The 23587-nt window shown below is 37.8% G+C and overlaps 1 protein-coding gene across 2 annotated transcripts; it reads right to left on the minus strand.

The window, feature by feature from the left end:
• Positions 1–1721: 1721 nt before the first annotated feature.
• On the minus strand, positions 1722–14132 carry LOC100016286 (GTPase IMAP family member 4-like). Of its 2 annotated transcripts, none has more exons than XM_016426228.2 (3): positions 13978–14132; positions 9307–9448; positions 1722–4045 (listed from the first exon to the last, which is right to left on the minus strand). In XM_016426228.2, the coding sequence occupies exons 2-3, from the start codon at positions 9326–9328 to the stop codon at positions 3018–3020; spliced, it is 1050 nt and encodes a 349-aa protein (XP_016281714.1). In that variant the 5' UTR covers positions 9329–9448; positions 13978–14132; the 3' UTR covers positions 1722–3017. The 2 variants fall into 2 exon arrangements, with proteins under 2 accessions (XP_016281714.1, XP_016281715.1); XM_016426229.2 differs by lacking the exon at positions 13978–14132 and adding an exon at positions 12616–12721.
• Between the last annotated feature and the right edge of the window lie 9455 nt (positions 14133–23587).

The following is a 23587-nucleotide window of genomic DNA, read 5'->3' on the forward strand; positions in this document are numbered from 1 at the left end:
GAACTCTGTAAAAGCCTTTCTTCTCAGTGGTTCCTGGCTATATTCCCTCATATCTTCCTTACACATATAATTCCTTTCTCTTTTGTTTACCTCCACCTTCTGCTGTGCTGGATGATTGACTCTGTGTCTCAACGACTACATGCTACTGATCTCTTCTTGGTCTTCCTCAGCCTAGTCAAATATCAGTCTCAGTCTGATATTGCCTAGTGATCATCACTGCAGTTCCCTTGAACAAGAGAAGGGGATATGGAAAGAATTTAGATTCTAATTTTGTGTTTGAGCTGCCTTTTCCCCAAATATACAAGAGAATTCAATAACCATGGAGCAGGACAGGGGGAGTTATATCTCTGACAAAATGGCAACCCTTGAGAAAGTATAGTGCTGACTCCAGAAGAATGAAGCATATTTACAATCACAGAGTCAATATATCTGGCCTCTGACATTCCCCACCATTAGGCATTGTCTTAGATAAAGATTTTTCTGAGTCAAGCAACATCTGTGTTATGTTTTCCCAGATACCCTTCCTTGACTTGTTCCTCTCACTGCCCACTTTCCTCTAAAATCCTATGAGACTAGCAGCAGTTTATCTTTGAGCACTTGAGGCTAGACTCTCTCTGCTCTGTCTGCATGTTGGTATTTCCAGAAAACAAACTCTTTTATTCTCATGGGACTCAATATACCTGTCAGTTTTTTTGGATCATTCAGAATCAGTTAACTCTAGGCAGAGAAACAATTCCATAGGGTCTAGCTCATTTTTGGACCTCAAAAATAATGGTATCGTTCCATCCCAGAATATCTCCAATCTTCCTGATTGCCTGTTGATTATCAAAGACTGAGAGATTTTAGTCATTGATGCATGAGGGATTTCTTTATGGCAATAACAGAGTAGGCTTTGAGTTTCCAGAAAACTCCCCTGAATTTCTACTTCATTTATAGGAAAATTCTAGTCAGCCTGCTCTTAGAAAATTAGATGGAGAAAACGAAATCTCGAATGTGCCATGGCATACATCACTAAAGAAACAAATGAGAGAACAATAGATTGGTTATATGATTACACAGAATTATCCGGAAGTGTAGACCATCCTAGAAGAAGTGAAACAAAAAGCAAGAACATTTAAAGAAACTATATTATTCTGCAAGCAAAACATACTGATCTCAGAGACAGGATGCATGAAAACAACCTAACGATCAAAGGTCTCCTAGAAGATCATGACAGAATAAAAATCATTACAATATAATGAAAGAAATAATAGAAGATAATTGCCCAGAACTTCTGATCATAGAAAATGAAATTCCAATTTGAAGAATTTATAGATTGCCTCCAGGAAAAAACAAACCAAACAAACAAAGAATGCAAACAAGGGGGGAAATATCAGAAGTGGAAAAGAAAAAAAATAATGCCAGATAGAGGAAAATATAACTCAAATCATTGTGAATGGAGCAAAAAAGTCAATAAAATGAGGTAGAGTGACAGATTGGATAAAAAATGCAATCTTCCAATCTGTTGTTTATAAGAAATACATTTTAAAAACACACATATGCAAAATAAAACTAAGAGGATGGAAAAGTATTCACTGTTTATGAAGTGAATCCAAAAAAGTAGGAGTTGCCTAATGCTATCAGACAAAGGAAAAGCAAACATGAAAATAAAAAGAGACAAATATGAAACTCTGTAATGCTGAATCAATATAAGTACCAAACCAATATAAGTAAAAAACACCAACAGCAAACTCATATTGTCTTTATGTTAACACTCAAATTCATAAAGGAAACAAACATTTGGTCTACAAGAAATTTTGGTCTACATTAGACAGTAATACATATGTAACAGGAGAATTTAATATCTCTCTCAGTTTTGGATAAGTCTAACAGAAAGATAAACAAAAGGGAAAACAGATAACTGAACAAATTTTGGGAGAAACTAGAGGTGAAAGGCTTGTGGCATCTTCTAAATAAAACAGCAAAACTAAACTAAAACATATTTCTTGGTACCACATAGGTAAAGGCTTCTTACAAAAAGGTTTTTTACAAAAGGTGGGATTTTAGCACCTTTGGAGAAATGTAGAGGAAGCCAGAAAAGCCTGGGGGCTGAAATGAGAAAGAGAATTCCAAATATGGACCAAGCCAGTGAAAAAGCTAAGGACAAAAGGAATTGTCACTGGATTGCTGAGTGCATGGAGTATGATGGAAGGTTCCTGAAAAGATAGGAAGGGATCATGTTATGAAACACTTTACAACCCAAACCCAGGATTTTATATTGGATCCTAGAAGAAATAAAAAGTCACTAAACTTTGTTGAATGAGTCTGGGGGAGAGTGTGTGTGACAAAATAAAACCATCAATACCTTCTTTGACTTTCATCCAAGAATGGAATAATTTCTTTTATTCTAGTTAGGAAAGATGGGAGAAAACATTTGAAAATTTCAGGGCAAAGTATAGGACAGGGAAAAAAAAAGTCGGGGGTAAAAAAGAGAACAATTCCGCCTCCTCCCCCTCCCATGGGGACAAGGTAAGTTATTTGGTCTCCTAAATTTTTCTGCTTTTTGGGGAGGGCTTCACATCTCCAAGTATATGAAACATATTTTTGGGAACAAACCAATGTAAACAAAATACATTTTTATATTCCCAAACTAACAGAGACTCTAGATCTGTAAAGAGTACTTTAAAAATTAAGGGGTAGTTTATACATGAAACTTTCCCAAAATTCAATGAACCATTCCTCCAATATTTGTATAGTTTATCTTTAAAAAATTTTTTTTCTGCTCCTTCTAGTTAATCTTAAATTCTCAGGCTTTTAATTTTGCATCTTTTTTCCCCACTCAAATTTCTTGCGTGGGTATAGGTTTATGATAAAATAATACTAGAAAAGACTTGCTATCTGATTAGAAAAAAGAGGATCAAGAAAAAAATGCTTTGTGAAAGTTTTCTACCACTGGACTCTACATTCTTCATTTATGAATTTACACATTTATGAATGCGCCTGAAAGAAAAAAACTAAATATGCAATAATTCTGCTTGTCAGAAGATTTTCTTGAGAAATACTCTTACAAGACATGTTATAGCAAAGGGCAAAATGAACTTCATAACTTCAAGAAGGGTACTCTGAGAATTTTCAACCTCTGCTCGGGCACCAAGATAATCTCTCTTGTACTTAGCCTCTTCTTCTTTTGACTCTTTATTCTTCTTATCAATCAAGTTCAGCTTTTGCTTCTCATATTCTTCCTTTTCCTTTTTATACTCTTTAATTTCTATTGCCTGGTTTTCCATTTTCTTCTCCAACTCTTTCCTTTTCTTTTCCAACTTTTTAATTTCTTCCTCATACTTCTGTCTGATTTCTTTCATTTTTTTCTCAAACTGCTCCTTGTAATGTTGCTGACTTATCTCTGTGCCTTTCTGGATGAACTCTTCCACAGATTCATAACTTTTGTTGGTGTAGTGGGTGTTCCCATTATATTGCACCATGTTCAGAATCATGGTCATCAGCTCTGAAACCTGGGTAACCTTCTGGGCTTCGTTGGCCTTATTGTCAAATGCATGGTATCGGTATTCACACTTCTTCAACAACTCCTTGAAATATGGGTCTTGAATAGTTCCTATGAACTCTCCTATGCTTTGTTCTTCTAGTCTGTCTTTCCCAGTGAATAGGATGATCAAAAACTTCACTGCTTCTTCTCCTAGAATCTTAAAAATCCTTTCAATGGCTTCCTTCTCTTCACTGGTGAAACGATCCACTTTCAATACCAGTAGGATAGCGTGTGGCCCTGGAGAGGATAATGTTATGAAACGAACTATTTCAAGCATGGTTTCTTCTTCTGTGGCGTCAGTCTCAAAAATGCCTGGAGTATCAACAACAGAGATGCTCCTTCCATTCCTACTGGTCCAGGCTTTCCTGCAGACCTTGGTGACTGACCCTCCTGAGCACTTGGACTCAAACTCTCTCCTGCCCAGGATGGTGTTTCCAGTTTCACTTTTCCCAGCCCCTGTTTTCCCCACAAGCACAATTCGGACTTCTGGCCCCTTTGAGCATCTTCTTCTGTGGTTTGGGTCTGTAGAAAACAAGCAAGAAAGAAGAATGAATGACCAGGTTTTGTGGTTGATGGTAATAAAGCCCTGCTCAGACATTCCAGCGTGACATGAAGGTTCCCTTAGGTTTTACAAGGCTATGCCAATGGAGCCCAAGCTGAAACAGGTCCTAATGATCTGGACAAGCTTTGAGTCTAGGCCCCCTCTCTATCATCTTAGTGAAATTCAAAGATCTTTGTCCCAATAAGGGAAGCCACCTCCAGCAGGTGATTTTTTGGAGTGGGGTGGGGGATTAGGAGATGGGTTTTTAAAGAATTATACAATGCAAATGCCACTCTTCTTCTGGGGAATAAAAGTAATTAATTACTAATGCTTATTGGAGAACACATGCAAGCAAGTTCACATTTATATGTAGCTATATTATCCCCCTCTATATTAATAACTGAGGTCTCTTCCTCCATGTTAGGATCTCTGTGTGATTTAGAAGTTTAGTCTTTCTGTCTCTCAAGGATCTGAATTAATAGTCAGAATCCCAAAAGAGAAAAGCAATAATCATTCCCCCTGGAAGGCCTTTGATTTTCCTTTGGAAAGAAAGGAACCCAAAGCCATCCTTCTACCAGCACTCTCTGGGAAGACTCATGCCCATATTAATTGGTTACTATCCTGTTTGCCTAGGTAATTTTTATTGTTTCTTGATTCCTTTTCTTTTCATCCTTAGTCAAATGCAAACACAGGGCAGGGTCAACAAAACCTAAACTGATGCTTTCACATCTCTGTGTGGCTATCTTAACAAGTAGGGCTATTATCTTCTTGTTAGGATCTTTGTGTGATGGAAGTTTATTCCCATAGTAGGCAAACAGTATAAAGAAGTAAATGACCATAGCAATATAGATTTTGATGAGCCCAAAGATCCAAGCTTTGGGGGCAAGAATTCATAATCTGATAAAAGCTACTGAGGAAAACTGGAAAGCAGTCTGATAGAAACCAGAGAAACACTAACATCTCATACCATGTACCAAGGTGATACTAAAATGGGTACATGATTTAGACATAAAGGGTAATATAAAAAGCAAGTTAGGGGAGCCTGGAAAAATTACCTTCACCCTCATGGATAAAGGAAGAGGTAATGACCAAACAACAGATAGAGAAGATTATGAGGGTAAAATGAATTCTGAACAAGAACTACCGTTGGGTCAACAAGAGTTCTCTTTCATGTTCTTTCAAGATTTGAGTCTCTAGTGCCTTTGCACCACTTCCTGCTCATGCCCTAGCCTCTCTTTTCTCTCTTACCTGCTCAATGCTGGGCATGAGAGTTTAAAATAAAGATTATGAGTTCTGCTTAGGTTTTAGGAGGCATTAAAGAATAGGCATACCACAAACTGACTTCCCATAAGACAGTAAGTTTTTCATTTTGGCAGTCTGCGAACAAAGGACTGCAAACCTCAATTTTAACTATTTCTTGTGGTTGAAAGAGCACTAGGGTGGGAGTCAGAAGATTTAGGTGCAAGTTCTGCTTCTGACACTTGTGATTCCTGTCACTTTGAACCCTTATGGGTCTTAGGTTCCTGATCTGTCAAATGAGAGGGTTGGATGAAGTGACCAGTGAGGTCCCTTCCTTCCCCTGCAGATTTCCTAGGAGTCCATAGAAATTCAGGAACAAAATCAGAAAACTGAACCCTTAGAAATGGAAAGTAATAATAATGAACACAAATAGATGAGATTGACTATTTGGAAAAGTGCCCCACTCAAAGAGATAGTCTTCAGCTCTTTCATCTGCTGAGGAGACAAAGATTTTCCCAAACTCTTAGCCAGGGACAAACCTAAAAACATCTGCCCACTGAATAGGATTTGCTCAGATGGTTTTGCTGTTGTTGCTGTTTTTCCATTTAAGCTCCCCTATGCTCAGGGGGAAAACCTGAACAAATTCACCCCAATGAAACTGATCAAGAACCTGGCCTAAAGACAGTGAGGAAAGTCTCTGTCCTGGGGAGCATTCTACCACATGCAGATACAAGAGAATCTTTTATAACTTGGGAGTTTAGCAGGCTGCCCAACATGGGACTGAATTAGTGAGGCTTCAAGGTGACAAAGTAGCTGAAAATATTCATGGAATCTTTGATTCCATAAATAGTATAATTTTGTCCGAGGTTTCTTACTGAAGATGTAATTTCTTGTACATACAACATCTCTAGTAATGTGAGGTATTGAGTAAGATCTGATGCTTTAAAACTGGCAATAAGGTAAAGGGAGGCAGTGTGGGATAATGGTTAGCAGGCTGGCCTGGGCATTGGGAAGATTGGGCTTCAAGTCCTATGTGATGATAGGCAAAGTTCCTTAGCCTCTTAGTATACTTCCAAGCAATCTCTAAACTACAAGTGCCTATCTTCTGGGATCCATGAACTTGTATGGTTTAATATGTATTTTATACACACAATACACACACACAAAATTATATTTGAATAGAATTGGTTTCTTTTGTAATATTGTATTTTATTTTATGCATTTAAAACATTGGTCTGCAAAGAGGTCCATAGACTTCAACATACTGCCAAAGAATCTGTCCTTAAACCATAAAAGACCAAGGAGTTACCAATCTGCACAGGAGTTTCTGTTGTGGGAATTTCCCATGAAATTGTGATGCCATTAGAAGTACAGACCAAAAAACAAAGCTTAATAAGATGTTAATTGACCTCAAAAGCTAACAGAATCTTGGGCAGCATTAAGAGGAATAAAATGGTTTTATGATGGAAAGTGACAGTTCCACTACATCTCACTATGCAGATCCCATATGTTATATCATATTTCAATTTAGCTACTGCATTTGCAGAAGTTGGGATCATGGGTTTTGGAGTGAGGAGGAGTCCTCAAAGTTATATAAATCCATCCCTCTCATTGGACAAATGAGGATCCCAAACCCCACAGGGTTGAATAATTTGTCCAAGGTCACAAAGACTAAAAGAAATGGAGTCCTGAAGATAGAATATTCCAATAAAAGTATTCCTCTTGCTTCCATAGAGCTATCCCTATATATAGAAAAGAAAAAGAATTCTCAGGCTCCCTGAAGTGTATTTCCTTCTTTATTATGTTTTCCTCATAGACTAGAGAATGCTGTACCAATCTAAAAGCTTCTTCCAGTCCAAACTTTCTACAATACTGTGGAGTATTCTAGTCACTTCTTCAGTAAAATTTCCCACATATATTAATTAAATTACTTTCTAGTTTATAACAGCAAATCTACTGTAAACTTAATTAATATTAATCAGGCCCTAATGATATGGGGATGCAGGACTTCCTGTGTATTCCAAGTCTCCAGAAGAATCTCAGGTCAAAGAGTATGTGAGAAATTCCCTATTCTTGCTCCCCTGGATGTTGGCTAAAGAAAGATGACATTTCCTTATCCTTTCCCCTAGCTTTTTGATATGCATCAACTATACATTTCTTTAATTGATCAGCAAAGATATGTAACTTCCTTTTGCATTTCAGATAGCAATTAATGCCCTGGAATTTTAATTCACCCTCCTTTGTTATCAAAGATACCTGTGCTTCTTATCCCAGCTACCAAGGCACTTCATAGTTGTAGAGTGCACCCCCCCACCCCCCAGCCCCATTTCTAGTCATGTGGTCTCTGTTGTTAAAAGGGTATAAAAATCCTAGACCATCTCTATTCACAGAGGCAGTCTTTTACCTGCACCTGTCTCCTGGCCATTCAACTCACATTCAACTCAATAAATATCTATATTTTAAAAAGATATTCATTTGGAGCCTGCCATTCTTGAGGGAACATCCTTCCTGGCTCAGGTTAATATCAAGCTCTCCCATAACACTAAAACTTTAATTCCATCTAGCTAAAATGATTAAATTCATTTCCTGAACCTAACCAAAGTATTTTCTCTTTGGGAAAATGGGATCATACTTATTAAAACCTCATCAAATAATTGCTAATATTCCATTGTGAGAATTTATTTTTTATATACTGTATCAATTCCTATTTATTAGGGAGAATTACTATGTATTCCTCTGTCTGGGATCCAGACCCATCTAGTGTGCTACTTTTTAAATTTTCTTTGTCTTCAGGAATCCCAAAGAATATCTTCCTTTTTAATAGAATTTGGTTATTAAATAAAGGAGAGAAGGATTCTTTTCCTGAACAAGACCTGTCTTCCTGTTGGGATGAGAAGGGATGTATAGGATGATGGACCAACTCTTAATTAGCTATCACCAATTAAAAATGTCTTGGGATGCTCAAGGGAGGGGCTTATTAATGAATTCCTAAAAAATCTATTTATCAAACTAATACACCTGGAGTTGCCCCTGGCATGAGAGACAACCAGGAGAACTATATCACTTTATCAGTTATAAGCTGGTCTAACCAATAAACCTGATATAATCGATACATTTATATCCTTACTCCAAAATTAGTTTCAAGATAATTTTAAATGTAACACCTTTTGGAATACCATTATTTAGATGCAAATGTTTTAACTTATAGTCCACCCATAAGTCACCTAAATTGGATCTGAAGGACCCTATAATCCTTTGGACTAATTGTAGGCATTTACCTGGAATGACAGTGTCTTTGAAGGGATTATCTAGCATTGTTGGTTGGGATTGGCCACCTAAACCCAGTCATTTCACTCATTTCTCTGACTCTGATATGATGATCTCTTTCTTTTCTCTCTGATAGTATTCTTCAGGAGAAAATCAAGGAGCTCTCTGATGACAACTATTCTCAAACTGAGCATATTCTGCAGGCAGGAAGAGATACTTCTACCTTGATTCTGTACCCCTGAATCAAGTAGCCCTTTGAGGGTACACCCAGGTCCAAAATGCTTCCAATATCTGGGTTTATCACAGACAAAATCTATGACTGAAGAGAGCTAAATCCACTCTAGGTTATGGAATGAGGTCAGGAGCACTTCATAGCTTAGAAGTTCCTGTCAACACACTGTCTATGAATGAGGGGACTCCCACCAACCCTCAGGTTCCCACTATAGATGACTGTGGATATTGACATTAGTTACAATCCTGCCAAATGGGCTGTTCAGATGGATGAGTAGGTAAAATCCAACAGGAAGAGTCTTGCTAATTTCTCCATTATATACAGGGAGTCTTCTCAGCTGCTGAAAACTTACTTTAGCATTTTCTAGGATGATGCCAGCGAGCGAATGGGGGAGCAGGGATTTTGAGTTAATGGTAAACAGATATGCGCCTCACCACAAGAAAATGTCAGATTTGCAACATTCAGAGGAGGGAAATCTCGCCAGGAGTTCTGAGCAATACCTACATTTGGTGGCCATATTTTTCATTCAAGGGAAGGGTTCTCTCAAGTCAGAGCTCCAAGAGACTGTGGTTCAGGTCCGTCCTGCTGGTGTTCAGGCTCAGGTCTTTTTTTTCTTATTGTGTTGCTCCTGGTCAGCCTTTGTTCCCTGCAATAAAATGTTTAGTAGTTGGACTTCATGTGACAAGTACAAAGCTATCTCTTCCCTCTTCAAATGATAACTCCCTTGAAATTCCCAGGAGTCTGTAGGAGATAATTTTCAAGACAAAATTCTTCTTATATCCTCATGGTTTAACTAAATGTTTGCACTTTAGGAGTAGGGAAATGTGAAGGGAATAGAAGAGAGAGGGAGACAGACTGACAGACCAAAACAGTCAAATGCTCATTGATATAAAGGGACCTTGGAAGCCTTCCAGTTCAACTCTTTACTTGTCCAAGCCCAAATGGGTAGTAAATGCCAGAATTGGGATTAGAACTCAGGTCTTGTGAAACCAGAGCCAGCTCTTTATTTACCATAATGTCTTTTTTAACCCAGTTGTATGCAGAGGGAAGAGAGTGGAAATGGAGAGGGCCTGGATTCTGTTGCTCAAAACAGCAATAACTACACATTTGGAGACTGTGAGTGATTTACAGTTCTATCAACTATGAAAACTCCAAGATGGTGAAGCACTATAGGACTGAGAGTTGTGTAAAAAATAGACTCGAATACGGGACTACAGTCCCCACAAGCCTTTGCTCCACTTCCCAAAAATGTTTTGTAATCTCACGGGAATTCTGAGATGGGCCGAGATTGAGGAAGGATTTAAGCTGGTGGCAAAGGTCTTTTCGGGCTCTTGGACTTCCATTTTGGGGCAGGCCTGGTTTTTTTCATAATGTAGGTGAGGTTGTGTCTAGGCCACTCTATGGCCTGGACACGTGTTTCTTATCCTGTATTTTCTTTAATCCTTAATCCTTAATAAACCTCTAAAAAGTATAATACTCCTTGCAGAGAGAAACTAATTTCTACCTGCCTCAGTCTCCTCATAGTCCCTAAATTTTAACTGTTACAGTTTTGGCGACCGCGAAGGGACTTTGAGCCTAGACAAAGAGGACTTGAACGTGTTTGGGGTTCGAGGTTGTGGCTGTTTAACATATGTTAAAAGCAGGTCTTCCTTGTTCCACATTCTACCAAGTGCCTCAAACTTGGCTCCTGGAACCTTGGCTCATATACTCTGGTCCCCTTTTTTGCCTCTCATAGTGTGGTACCTTTCTGTAGTCCTGGCTACTGACTGGGTAAATGCATCATTGCTTAGATCATTTTGATTGGGCCTTGATTCAAGGACCTGTTATAGATTTATTATTCTTTTACTTGGAATTTTTATGCATAAGACTTTGATAGTCTATATTTTCATCCAGAAAATTTTTCTTTTCTTTTTGATTTTTTCTGATGTCTTTTTACTTTCTCTTGCCAATTGGTTCATATACCTCATCCTCAGCCATGCGTCCCTAAGTGATCCTGTATCTTTCAATCACCCACAACACGGGGAAATGTAAAAAAAAATATATTATTGTAAATTGCAAAGTTTAAATTCCTTTTGAGAAGAATTTTAGGTAAAGAAGATGCTACCTCTCTGAATCCAGAACTGAACTGTTGGAGAAGCCACCATGAAGAAGCCTCCAGACCACAAGCTGCACAAGATCAAAATGAACTTTGGGTGTGGTTGATTGAACATTTATTTGTATGTATACTTTCATGCCAAAGGGGACTGCCCCCTAATGGTCTTTTTGTCAATGCGTTCAGCAATTATTGTTTTTATTCTTTTTTTTCTCTTATCCTCACATTATTGTAATTTTTAAGTTGATTATGTTTTTATGATCCTTTTGGGGAAAAATTAATTTTTCCAAAATGATCACACGGTGAAATGTAAAAAATAGACTCGAATACGGGACTACAGTCCCCACAAGCCTTTGCTCCACTTCCCAAAAATGTTTTGTAATCTCATGGGAATTCTGAGGTGGTCCGAGATCGAGGAAGGATTTAAGCTGGTGGCAAAGGTCTTTTCGGGCTCTTGGACTTCTGTTTTGGGGCAGGCCTGGTTTTTTTCATAATGTAGGTGAGGTTGTGTCTAGGCCACTCTATGGCCTGGACACGTGTTTCTTATCCTGTATTTTCTTTAATCCTTAATCCTTAATAAACCTCTAAAAAGTATAATACTCCTTGCAGAGAGAAACTAATTTCTACCTGCCTCAGTCTCCCCATATTCCCTAAATTTTAACTGTTACAGTTTGAATAAACTTTCTAATCATTTCCTCTTATATTGCTACATTAGCAAATTGGCCAGGATGGGGGGTAAGTGGGGAGCTTCAGTTATCTACTCCCACTCAATACACAACTCAGAAGGGCTGCAGAGCTGGCATTTCATCCCAGATTTTCTAACTTCCATACTAATGCTTTCCCACTTCTTCCAAATGTAAACTCCAGCTGAAATCAGGAAGCCAAGATCCTAATGACTGTGGACAGACCCCAAGCCAAGGGTCAGCTTTCCCACTTTACACCAGAGAACTCAGCTCTGTGCAGCTCTTTCAGGTGCTAGTCTTGTGGAAAAGTATAAAAGGAACCAAGGAGTCAAAGAAGAAAAATGGCAAATAATCCTCTATCCTGCTCCCACCCTAGAGAATTTCCTCCCCGTAGCAAACCTGATCTTCCTTGCCAGCAGGACCAGAGGATTGTTTTTAAAATAAATTATTTATTTTATTAAAGATTTCCCAATTATGTGTAAAACATTTTTAAACATTGATTTAAAAATGTTGAATCCCAAAGTGTCCCTGTCCTTGAGAATGTAAAGATAATTTTAGTGTTTTGACTTCAAATCTAAATTATTGGTCACCAGGGATGATTCCCAAATAATAAAATACCCAAGTCAGCTGGGAATTATGGAGATTTTAATTAATAGAGAGAGAACAAATTATTAAGGGAAAGAAAGAGAGAGAGAGAGAGAGACAGAGAGACAGAGAGAGACAGAGAGAGACAGAGAGAGACAGAGAGAGACAGACAGACAGACAGACAGAGACAGAGAGAGACAGAGAGTGAGAGAGAGAGAGAGACAGAGAGACAGACAGAGAGAGACAGACAGAGAGAGACAGACAGACAGACAGACAGAGACAGAGAGAGACAGACAGAGACAGAGAAAGACAGAGAGAGAGACACACAGAGAGAGAGACAGACAGACAGACAGAGAATTAATTTAAACTGCTCTGGCTCAGGCAGTAGTTAAAGGCCTTGGCCAAAATGGCTTTCCTGAGTCTAAAGGAAAGAGAGTCAGTCTTATTACTCACCATGAAACGGTCTCCAAGGAAGCTCCAGTCCTCCACTGAACTCCTGAACTGAGTTACGAATTGAATTGCACTCCGAACCGAATTGCCTGAACTGACTTTTTTAGCCTCCTTTTAAAGAAATGTTCTCTTATGTAACCTCCCCTAAATTTCCAAATCTACCAATCATAGTAGATGCTTTTTTCCAGGACTGCCCATTCTTAGTTCTCACCACTCTTTAGTTCTTACCTCATATATTATATATTATATATATTATATCTTCTGAGGTACTTCACACTTCTTTGCTAAGCTTGCCGTTTGTGACTTAATTGACCTTTTTGTGATTAATTTAACCTTTATAGGTACTTAACACCCTTTTGTATTAGATCTAAAAATAGACTTAGCTTAAAGTTCTAGCTTCACTATAAGGTATGAGTTAAGTACCTTCATTGTTCAAACAGGAGTTTACAACTTTATCTTCCCCTAAAGTATGTCTAATTAGGGTGGAGTAATTTTAAAAGTTCCCAATACATTCCTCATTCTAGTATCTCCATTGTTACAATAAGGAAATAGCTAAATCAAATCTTCTAAAATATAGTGTGAATAGTTTTTAAGATTCACAAGAAGACAAGCATTTTGAGATCAATTATACATAGGAAGTCATGTAAAACATTTCCAAAAAAGCCATGTTGCCAAAGAATACACAGATGGGGAGAGAAGTTCTTCATCTCATGCCCACAGACGTCCTTGTGATGGAGGTGGGCAGTGATAGAGGTGGGACCCCCAAGTCCTGCAGTCTTGTATTCTTCACCAGTTAGCATTAGCTAAGCATATATATATAAACAAAAGCTGTATTATTAGCACTAGCTAGGCATAAATGGCCAAATCTGTATTGCTAAGCATTTAACTGTTATATTTTATTAATCAGTTATAATAGTATCCTACTATTTCCTTCTGTATTTACAGCAGTTACACTGCTCTTATGCTGAACTGTACCCTCCCAACATTTCCCAGGGAGATATATGCATTGCAGGGAGATAGTGAGGCTTCTCCTCTGTTGGGGTTTTCTGCCTGGAATGCCCTAGAAAGCTCAGGGATGGACTATTCAATAAACATGCAAACCCTGGTCCACCCCATGGGCTACTCCACCAGCCCCTGCCATTCCACCTGGATGGGGCACTATTCCACCAGCCCTGAGGCTATTTCATTGCCCCCAAACCTCTTCTTTAAATAAAGATTTTCAAACTTCTGGACAAGAATAGAGTTTGGGGCCTCCCCTTCTTGAGGTGAGACCCTACTACAAACTTAGGAGGGTTTTTTCCACAATGCCTGCACAGATTCCAAGAAGTCTATGAACTTGAAAGAGAAAAAATTCTCTCGACTTACCATTAAAAATCAGTGTTTCCCCTCTCGCCTCTTCAAAATGGAGCCACCAGATGCCAAGGTTCTAGTTAATGTGAACAGCCCTAAAGCTGGGCTGATTAACTTTCCTTGTTGCCTTTTATATGAGAAATGAAACTGAAAGCATATGTGCAAGGATATTTTGGCACATGAAGCCCTCCCAAAACTTCCTGTTGTTACAGTGAAACATTTCTTCTAAATGTGAAAAACAAATCACATTATGAGAAAGGATTAAGAAGATTAATCAGAACACAAAAGGGGTCCATGAGGTGCAACATGCTATCTGGGCTTAGGCAGCAACAGGAAAATTGCAATTCTTTTAATCATTTATTCGGATTTTTAAAATTTGGAGATTTAACAGCTTTTATTACCAGCCATAGGTTTATAAAAATATTTTTTATACATTATATTATTAGACCTTTTTAGTATTCTCTACTCAACTTCTGTAAAACAAACGAACAAAAAGTTTAATTAATGTTGATTGCCCCCCCTTGAATTTAGAATCGGCAGCCAACCTCAGCATTCTTTGACAGGATTGAAAACAGAGGAGGTATGCAGGCTTTGGGAATATATTTCTCTGATGTCAGCCTTATTAGAATATATTATATATTAGAATATACTGTTGGCTGAAAATCTCTAAAATAGTCAGGTTCTGGTTCTTTGCTTTCCAAGGTTCCTTTTTCTGACAAGTAGATGTTTCCTCCAAAGTCATAGAACACAGATTTTTTTTGTTTCCTCCACAGTATAAATCACTCTTCTCTTGCTGAACTTCAGATCAAATGAAATAATGTCTCTGAAAATTAAGCCTCTGTCAATATAAGCTGCTATTTTTATGAGAAAGTATGATGTGGCCTCACAATGTCTTCCCCCTTGACTGCAGTAGCCTCATCTTCCTCTTAGAGTTTCGGTAAAATCTCCAAGTCCCTTAATTTCTCTGGGTCTCAGCATTCTCACCTATAAAATGAGGGGTTTGGACTGGCTGATCTCTCATAAGCCTTCTAGCCCATGGCATGTATAATAAGGGATTTCTAGCAGGGCATAATAAGACAGGCTGATAGCATGGGATACTGCAAAACCAAGATTCCATGGAGCAAGGACTGGGTCAACATTCCAAGGCCCTGAGGAGGAGAGAGGCAGTTGAACTCTGGTAGAGTGAGGCTGCTTCCCTCTGGCAGTCAAGAGAGCCCAGGAGTGCTATCTGGTTATTTCTGGGCTGGACCCAGAGAACCGGTGGTCCCTTTTTCTTTGGGCTTCTTTATTTCCTGCCTGTCCCTGCTACTCTGCTACTGCTGTGGAGAAGATTTCATCTGAGCTGTTACTGGAAATGCTGATTGACCCAAAGAAGGACTCTGGTGTTGTGAGAACCTTTGGCCCATTTGTCCCTGGCCCTGTTCCTAACAGAACCCCTTTAACCTTAAGTATAACTTTAGAAATTTAGTTTAGGTTTTGTAAGTATAAGGGGTTTAATCTCTGAGTGAGTTATGAGTTAGCTAATCCCTGATCCCCTTTCCCTTTCTCCCTTTAGTTAAATCAACTTTTATTTTAATATACATATATAGTTTGAACCCTTCCTTTAACCCTCCCTATAACACATGGTAGTGTAAGCTGCAATTTACTCCTGAGATTTTTTATGAATATTTACAACTCAGGAATGGGCAAATACTACAAACCAGGACTTGATTGTTTTGTTTACTGTCTCAAAAGTGATGGAGAAAATGTTAATAATACAGAAGAGACTTTTAAAAATGTGTCATATTTTTTGGAGAGCTGACTTGTAAACATCTACCAACATACTCCTTTTTCTACCTCTTTGACTCCTTCATTAGAACTACTGTTTTGATTGTATCCCCTCAATGCTAAAGGCATGTGTAAAGCTCTCAATTTGAGAGAGAGTGCTAGTTTTTACTGGTGGAGAGTTTCCTCACTGGGGAGTTCTCTTTGCTAAAGGATTCACAAGTCCAGTTCCTATCCCTATCACTGAAGAAAAATATTTAAATTAGCATTTATATAATATTTTAAAATCATGCCTTCTGAACATATGCTTTATTTGTACCCTAAAACATGTCCCACTTGTATTAGAAAAAGTGCATTCGCTATATTTCTCATTCTCTTCACTTTTTGATCAGTTTTTGTTTCCCCTTTATCTCTTTGATTTACCTATATAATATGGGACTATTTTGATTCATAATTGATAACTAAAGATCAGACTGTTATATTCTTTCTTTCTCCCTTCCTCCATTCTTTCCCTCCCGTCAGCCTCTCTTTTCCTCCCTTCAGCCTCCCTTCTTCTGGTTTCTCTAAATCAACTCAGGGTGAGTTTATGATGTTTCAAATAAAATACCCTTTCTCTTCTTTATCTTAAGTAAGGGATTTATTTGGGGAAGACAGGAAAGGATAAGGAATGGAAGGAAACAGGATTTTGGGGTTTCCCTAATACTAAGATGAATCTTAGATTGGAGGATGGTGGAATGTGGTTCAGTTGGGAGAAATGGCTGATAAGTCTGGAAGTTCAGTCGCTATCACAACAAAGCAATTCAGAGAGAGATATCTGGACTTTGGTCCTTCTTTCATCTGTCTTCAAAGCCAAAACCCCCTTCAGACTTCACTCTCCAAAGTCAAGTGAACACAGTCTTCTTCCCTCTTTCAAGCCCCAAAGTTTCCAGCCATCATTTGGTCTTCTCCAATTGCCTTTCCCGGTCACATTCTAAAAAGAATACTCTTGTTTGAATGACAGGTCTCAGCTACTCCAAACTCTTGCCACAAAATCATTTTCAATTTCTCACTTCCACACCTACTAGTGTTGCATTAGTTGTGGAAATATCCTACTATTATTGATTTCTCTAATCTTTTTGCATCTCATTTACCTTTTCCATAATTAAGTTATTTTGCTTACATAGATGTTTATTTCATGTTCTGAGACTGTTAATAACATTTCTTTGTTTAATTTCTTAATTCCTCCAGAATCTTTATTATATTATTGTCTATTTCTGTGTTGTAATTAAAAAAAAATTCAGCTGTTTTGTTTCTACAGTTGTTGTCTTTAATCCTATTTCTTTTATTACATTTTTCAATGCATCAGAAAAAAATGTTTTGTCTACTTCTTTGAATGTCTTCTGCTGTGATAATTTTCTTTGGAAGATTCCTGGTAATTTAAACACTTTTTTGGTGTTTCTACTTTTATGTTTATGGAAATTCCTTTGTATTTTTTTGAGAGCATCCCAACATAATCAGTTCACACCTGGGCTCTCTCTGTAACCTTCTTCTCATAGCCCTAGTAATGAGAAAGTTTTTAGGAGTTATAGTGATCATCTTCTCATATAGGAATGTAAAGTGTTGAACCTCATTAAATCCCTTATTTCTTTTTTATGTTTACCTTTATATAGTGATGCAAGAAAATTATAATAGGAGAAAATAAATAAGGGGACAGTTAGGTGGCTCAGTAGAAAAAGAGCCAGCCTGGGAGACAGGAATTTCTCAGTTCATATCTGGTCTCAGACATTTTCTACTTGTGTGACCCTGGGCAAGTCACTTAATCACAATCACCTAGCCCTTACTAATCTTATGCCTTGGAACCCATACTTTGTATTAACTCTAAGACAGAAGATAAGGGTTAAAAAAGAAAGAAAGAAAACAAAACAAAATTAACAGCTTGGTAAAAGAAGCACCAAAAAATATGAAGAAAACAACAATTTAAAATGCAGAATTTGATGGCATCCCCCAGGGAGTTTCACTCAGTCTGCCTCTCTCTCCCTTACTCTGTCTCTGCCACCAAAATTGCAAGAATGACATATTGATGTGCTTTTTGTGGTGGCAAAAAACTGAAAAAATGAGATGGTGTCCCTTGATTGGGGAATGGCTGAACAAATTATGGTAGCTGGTGGTGATGGAATACTATTGTGCTATAAAGAATGATGAATTGGAGGGATTCCATGTGAACTGGAAAGGCCTCCAGGAATTGATGCAAAGCAAAAGGAGTAGAACCAAGAGACTATTGTATACAGAAAGTGAAACATTGTGGAACAATACAATGTAATGGACTTTGCTAATACAAGACAATCCCAAGGCACTTATGAGAAAGGATGCTATCCACATGGAGAGAAAGAACTGTGGGAGTAGAAACACAGAAGAAAAACAAATGATTTGTCATTTGTTTATTTGGATATATGATTGGGGGTTTTGGTTTTAAAAGATTGCTCTATTGCAAAAATGAATAATATGGAAATAGGTATAAGTGATAACATTTGAATAGCTCAGTGGAAGTGCTTATTGAATCCAGGAATTGCGGGGGAGGGAGGGGGGAGGAAGAGGGGAAGGAAAGAAAATTAAATATGCAAACATGAAAAAAAATTTTTTAAATTAAAAAAAAGAATGATGTGCTGAGAAACTTAAACTGACATGTGAGTGAATGCTGAAATTTGGATTGAGGACCTTGTAAGTTTGCAACTTGAAGAGGAAGAAAAGAGCAATATTGGGTGCCATCAAGTCCATGCTGTCTGACATGGTCACAGGTGTGATCTGGGGGACTGCAGAGTGACCCCCAGGAAGGATGGAAACATCCACTCAGACCCCCCCCACTGTGTAAATTCTCTTATTAACCCCCCCCATTATTGGAATTGTTACAAATACTATTCTCACTCAGCCCCAGGAAAACTCCATCTTTATATGTAATGATACAGAAATTCCCCCTAGAATATTGCCAAAAGATTCTATTTGCAAAATTAAACTTAAGGATTCCTATTTACCCATTTAGATAAGGGATCATAGATGGAACCCCCTTTTTAGGTATAAACTCCCTAACAAAACTGTATTTGGATTCTCCACCCCCATACTGGCCAGGGATGACAAGCCTCCCTGATCCGGTATATTAATTGACTTTCATGGAGAGGCTGGTATGTTCTACCTCACCTCACTGGATTGTTTTAATTGTTGACTATGTAATATGTCTTTGATACCTTAGTAAAACATTAGAAAATGAAAGCCTGATATTGGAATAATACTTAAAACTGGGTTATGTTGATTCTACCCTCTGACCCCTCAAACTTGGCAAAAATGTTGTGTTGATCATATCCTTAGAAGTCTGATTGATTGTATAGTTGATTAAAGTAATGAATAATCACTCTTAGCTTAACCACATGCCTACCTCACCGGTTAATGAGGAGTGACCTCTAGTTGTGCTGCCCATGATGAGAAATCATCTATCTTCTATAAAGCTTTGTGTTTGTTGTTAGAATCCATGGGATCAAAGAATATAGGATAATTATAGAGAATGTTAATCAAATGATGTGTTAAAAGTTAGTGTATGACTTATTCCATTACTTGTAAGGAAGCATGTATGTTGAAAAATGAAACTGTGTGTCAAGTATATGTGTAACCACTGAGGGTATAAAAATAAAGATCAGTCCGGGTCAAAGCAGAACAGTTTTTTGTGATGCCCAGTTACAGGGTGAAAACTTTAACTGTCTCCCCATCTTCTTCATTATGCCGACGTCATCCAGCCAAGGACCCCTGTACCCTGCGGAAAGGCTGGCCCCATCCACAGCAGAGCAAGTCCTCAATCTTCAAGACTACATAATTTAAAAGTCAAATAGTTACTGAAACAAACTACTTCATCAAAGTTGATGTAAGTGTAAGAAGAGAAATTTATACAGATGTGTTGTAAAATCTCCCTTGTGAAAGGAACACATTGGTTCTATCTAGTTATCAAACCAACAAAGCCAACAATGATAATTAAGAATTAAAAAATTTTTTATAATTAAAAAATTAAATTACTTTAAAATTTCTTGTTTCTATTTTAAATTTCTTTTTAAAGTTAATTTTTATTTTTATATTATTATATTATATTATTTATATTATATAATAATTCTATTTTATTTATATATTTGTTTTATTATTTATTTCTACTTATTTTATGTATAATTAATAAAATTATTACTTTAAATTCTATTTATAATACACCACTTTGAATAGTGGTCCTTCATTCTTTTGTAGTGGAAAATTTCTCAGATTCCCCCTCAAATGGTTCCCTCCCTGTGAAAGGTCCCCTTGTGCTCTAAGAACTAGTTTTGCCAGACTGATTCACACAAAACCTTGCTACAAACAGAATGCTGCAACAGGATGCTGGTGTGGCCTTTTCCTGCTTGATTAACCACAACCCTTTGAGTTTGGTTTAAGCAATCATACAGCTTGCCAAAATCCCTATGCCCCCTCCCCCTCTTGTCCAATCATGTAACTTCCCATATCTGTATGTTTACAATCATGTAAACTATGGAAATCCATGAATATGTGTATAAAATAACAAGAATCCTTTTTCTTGGGGCCCAGGCTTGAGGAACAACTTTTTTCCTCACTCTGAATGACATTGTGGTTCTCCCACACTGGCCTAAGTAGATATTTATTACCCATGACACCTTAATATGGATACATTATATATACCATAAGGGCATATATTAAAATTTGGGGCAATAAAAGAAATCTGATATTTAATAAGTAGTTTCCTGTTTTCCATCTCTGGCATATGTCCACAAATTATTTCATTGTTCTTCAGTGATCTTCAAGGACATTGAACTTCTATAAGGGTACAGTTATGCTTTCTCTGGGCTTCAGTTTCTACAGTTCAATCCTTTTAAATGATTAATTTTATATTTTATGTGTTATGTAATATAATTATAATTTAATTTATAATTGATAACATTCCTTAGACAAACATGCTGGAGAGCTAATTTTTACCTTTTGTCTTGCAAAAATGGACTCGAATCCAGGACTTCAATCCCCAGAAGTCCTTGCTCTATTTCCCCAAAATGCTTTGTAATCTCACTGAATTCTCACCTGGGCCAAGAGCAAATCATTACTTAAAGGGTCTTCACCTATGGCGGGGGCTCTTTCTCTTTCCTGTTTCTGCTTGCAAGCAGATATGGCTCTTTTTCATAATGTAGGTGAGGTTGTCTAGGCTCTGGGCCTAGACACGTGCTTTCCTATTCTGTATTTCTTTAAATACTTAACCTTCAATAAACCTCTAAAAATATAATACTCCTTGCAGAGAGAAACTAATTTCTACCCTGCCTCAGTTCCCCTAAATTTTAATCTTAACAGTCTGCAATAGTCAAGAGGTTCATAGATTTAGAGGGAATCTTGAGAACTTCTACATTTTCAAACGAGGAAGCTAATGTCTGAAAAATTAAGCAATTTGTTTTATTTCCTAAAGCTAGTAAGTAGCAATACTAGGAGCCATTTGGCTCCAAATCCAGGATTCTTCCCACTAGATAGTTGGGGGCTGATGGGTTAGTTCAGCAGGTAAGCCTCTGCAGGGGCATTAATTATATTCATACCTAATTGGTTTCTTTTTAATCACCCACATTGAAATTTTCCTCTGTACCCGTAAGGCTTTGTTGGGCTCTTATTTGTCAAGGACCACTTTTCCATCTTCTTTCTGCCTGCTGAGATGGTGTGATAGGACTTTCCTGCATTGTTTCCACCCATAACATGGAGTCATCCCAGGACCCTCTCCTTTTCCTGTGCCATGGATTAACTTTCTACTAAGAGTAAGTAAAGCTGCCACCTGGCCCTGACTGGCCCCAGCTTTACTAACTCAACTTCAAGGCCATCTAAGAGCATGAAAAGTTCTAGCCCCAGAGAGTCTAGGGCTTTGGTCTTGGAGGCTATCTGAAAACCGTGGGAGTTCCCACGTCCTTCACCTTCTTCTGCCCTTATGACCCAACTCATTTCTTTATGGGCATGCATCTAGAGAAATGAAATGCACTATATCATTGCTGCATAGCCCTTCTGTGTGTAAGATGAAAAATTAATGTACAGAACTACAAATATTATATTTTATAAGATTTATTAATAATCACTAGAAGTAAAGGAATAAAATGGTAATTATCTAACAAAATAAAACCATGTGCCCAAGCTAATCTACCTGCTCTATTATGTGCCAGACACTAAACTAAGCATTGGAGATTCAAAGAAAGGCTCAGACAGCCCCTCTTGTGAGTTCTCTGATGGGGGAAGGCAATGTGTACACAACCATATACCAAAGAGCTACATATGAGGTTAATTGGAGATAATCAATAAAGGACTGCTAGTAAAATTAAGGGGATCAGGAAGAGGGTAAGATTTTAACTAGGACTGGAAAAAAGCAGAAAAATAATTCTCTAGGGAAAAGGGGATGTGATTCAAATGGTGCTTGGGGAATGTAAACTGGATATGACTGCATCAAATCAGAGGTCACAAGACATCCAGATTCAAGAGCTTTTGGGTTGTACTCCATGATGGATTCTAGCTTGGCTAGACTTGGAGTCATAGTATTTTCTCAATGTTAGTAGGAAGGAGGACACAGGATTAGAATAAGGAGCAATTACTGAACAGTTGACTAGGGAATAAGGTATTTAACTAGTTCTAGCTATGTTTTCAGTTTTGTTTTCATGAATTCCATTTTAGAAATGCTTAGTTTTAGACAAAAATATGACGTCCAATATAATGTATAAGATAATAATTCTGCTAACAACCACCATAACAATAATGGTGACAATAATTTGCACTGTAAGTAGTGTTTCTTTTTTATTTTTTTCATTTTTATTCTCTTGCAAAACACATTTCCATTTTGGTCATTGCGGTAAGAGCAGAGTCATATACAATTGATACCCCAAAATAAACCATAAATATGCTGATGTGAAAGATGACTCCAATAGTTCTTCTTCTGGAGGTGGATAGCATTCCCCATTATAGGCAGTATTTCTTGATATGAATATTATTGGGGTTTTTTTAAAGACACCCAGATACTAAAGGACTGCTTTTTTGCAGGTCATGATATAACTGGATGCCTAATGTACCTCAAAAGTTATGAGTTGCTTTCATAACAGGAAAGCCATATCCAGTTAAATTGCTTCAGCCAATGCATAAGCTCTTAGCTAGTTACTATTATATCATTCTTGGATTTGCTTTAACTTAACATAGACTTGACCTTTAGATGGGGACTCAAACCTCTCGTTAGTCCTTCAGAAGGAATTTCATCTTGGTATGGGAGATTCTGTTGTGTCCAGAAGGTGCTTCCCTGAACCCAAGATTCAGTTACACACATCAGGGTGCAGGCACCACGACCTGAATGAGTGAGGGGGAAGGAAGGTTTCCATTTTATCTTTTGCTTGAAGTGTTTATATTGTCTCTTTTTCTTTTCCACAGTTTCAAGTGCAAGTGGCAATCCCCACCTGATTGGGAGTTTAAGCTATGGTGATCTTGAAGTCAGAATTTTAGTCAAATTGTGACCAGCCCAGCAGAGAATCCAGTGTCTGGGGCTTGAGTTCAAGTTGGGTTTGGGTCTAGGAACTAGAGACTATATTCTACATGACCTAAGCTAAGCTGTGAATCTAATTCCCTTCTCTTCCTGAGTCTGAGGTGATGTGAGAGGAAAAGATGAAACCCTACGTGTTCTGGAGTGAAGTTGGATACTTGTAACTCTGCCTTTAATGTACCTTTTCCTTTGTAAAAACTAATCTGGTTATTTTTGGGGAAATGGTACTGGGGTGCAGAGAACCCACCACAATGACTGATCAAACATCCATTGAGGTTGGAGCCATTGGTAGCAAACCTAGACACCTGC

Source organism: Monodelphis domestica, chromosome 5 (genome assembly GCF_027887165.1).
Source record: "Monodelphis domestica isolate mMonDom1 chromosome 5, mMonDom1.pri, whole genome shotgun sequence".
Classification (NCBI taxonomy): domain Eukaryota; kingdom Metazoa; phylum Chordata; class Mammalia; order Didelphimorphia; family Didelphidae; genus Monodelphis; species Monodelphis domestica.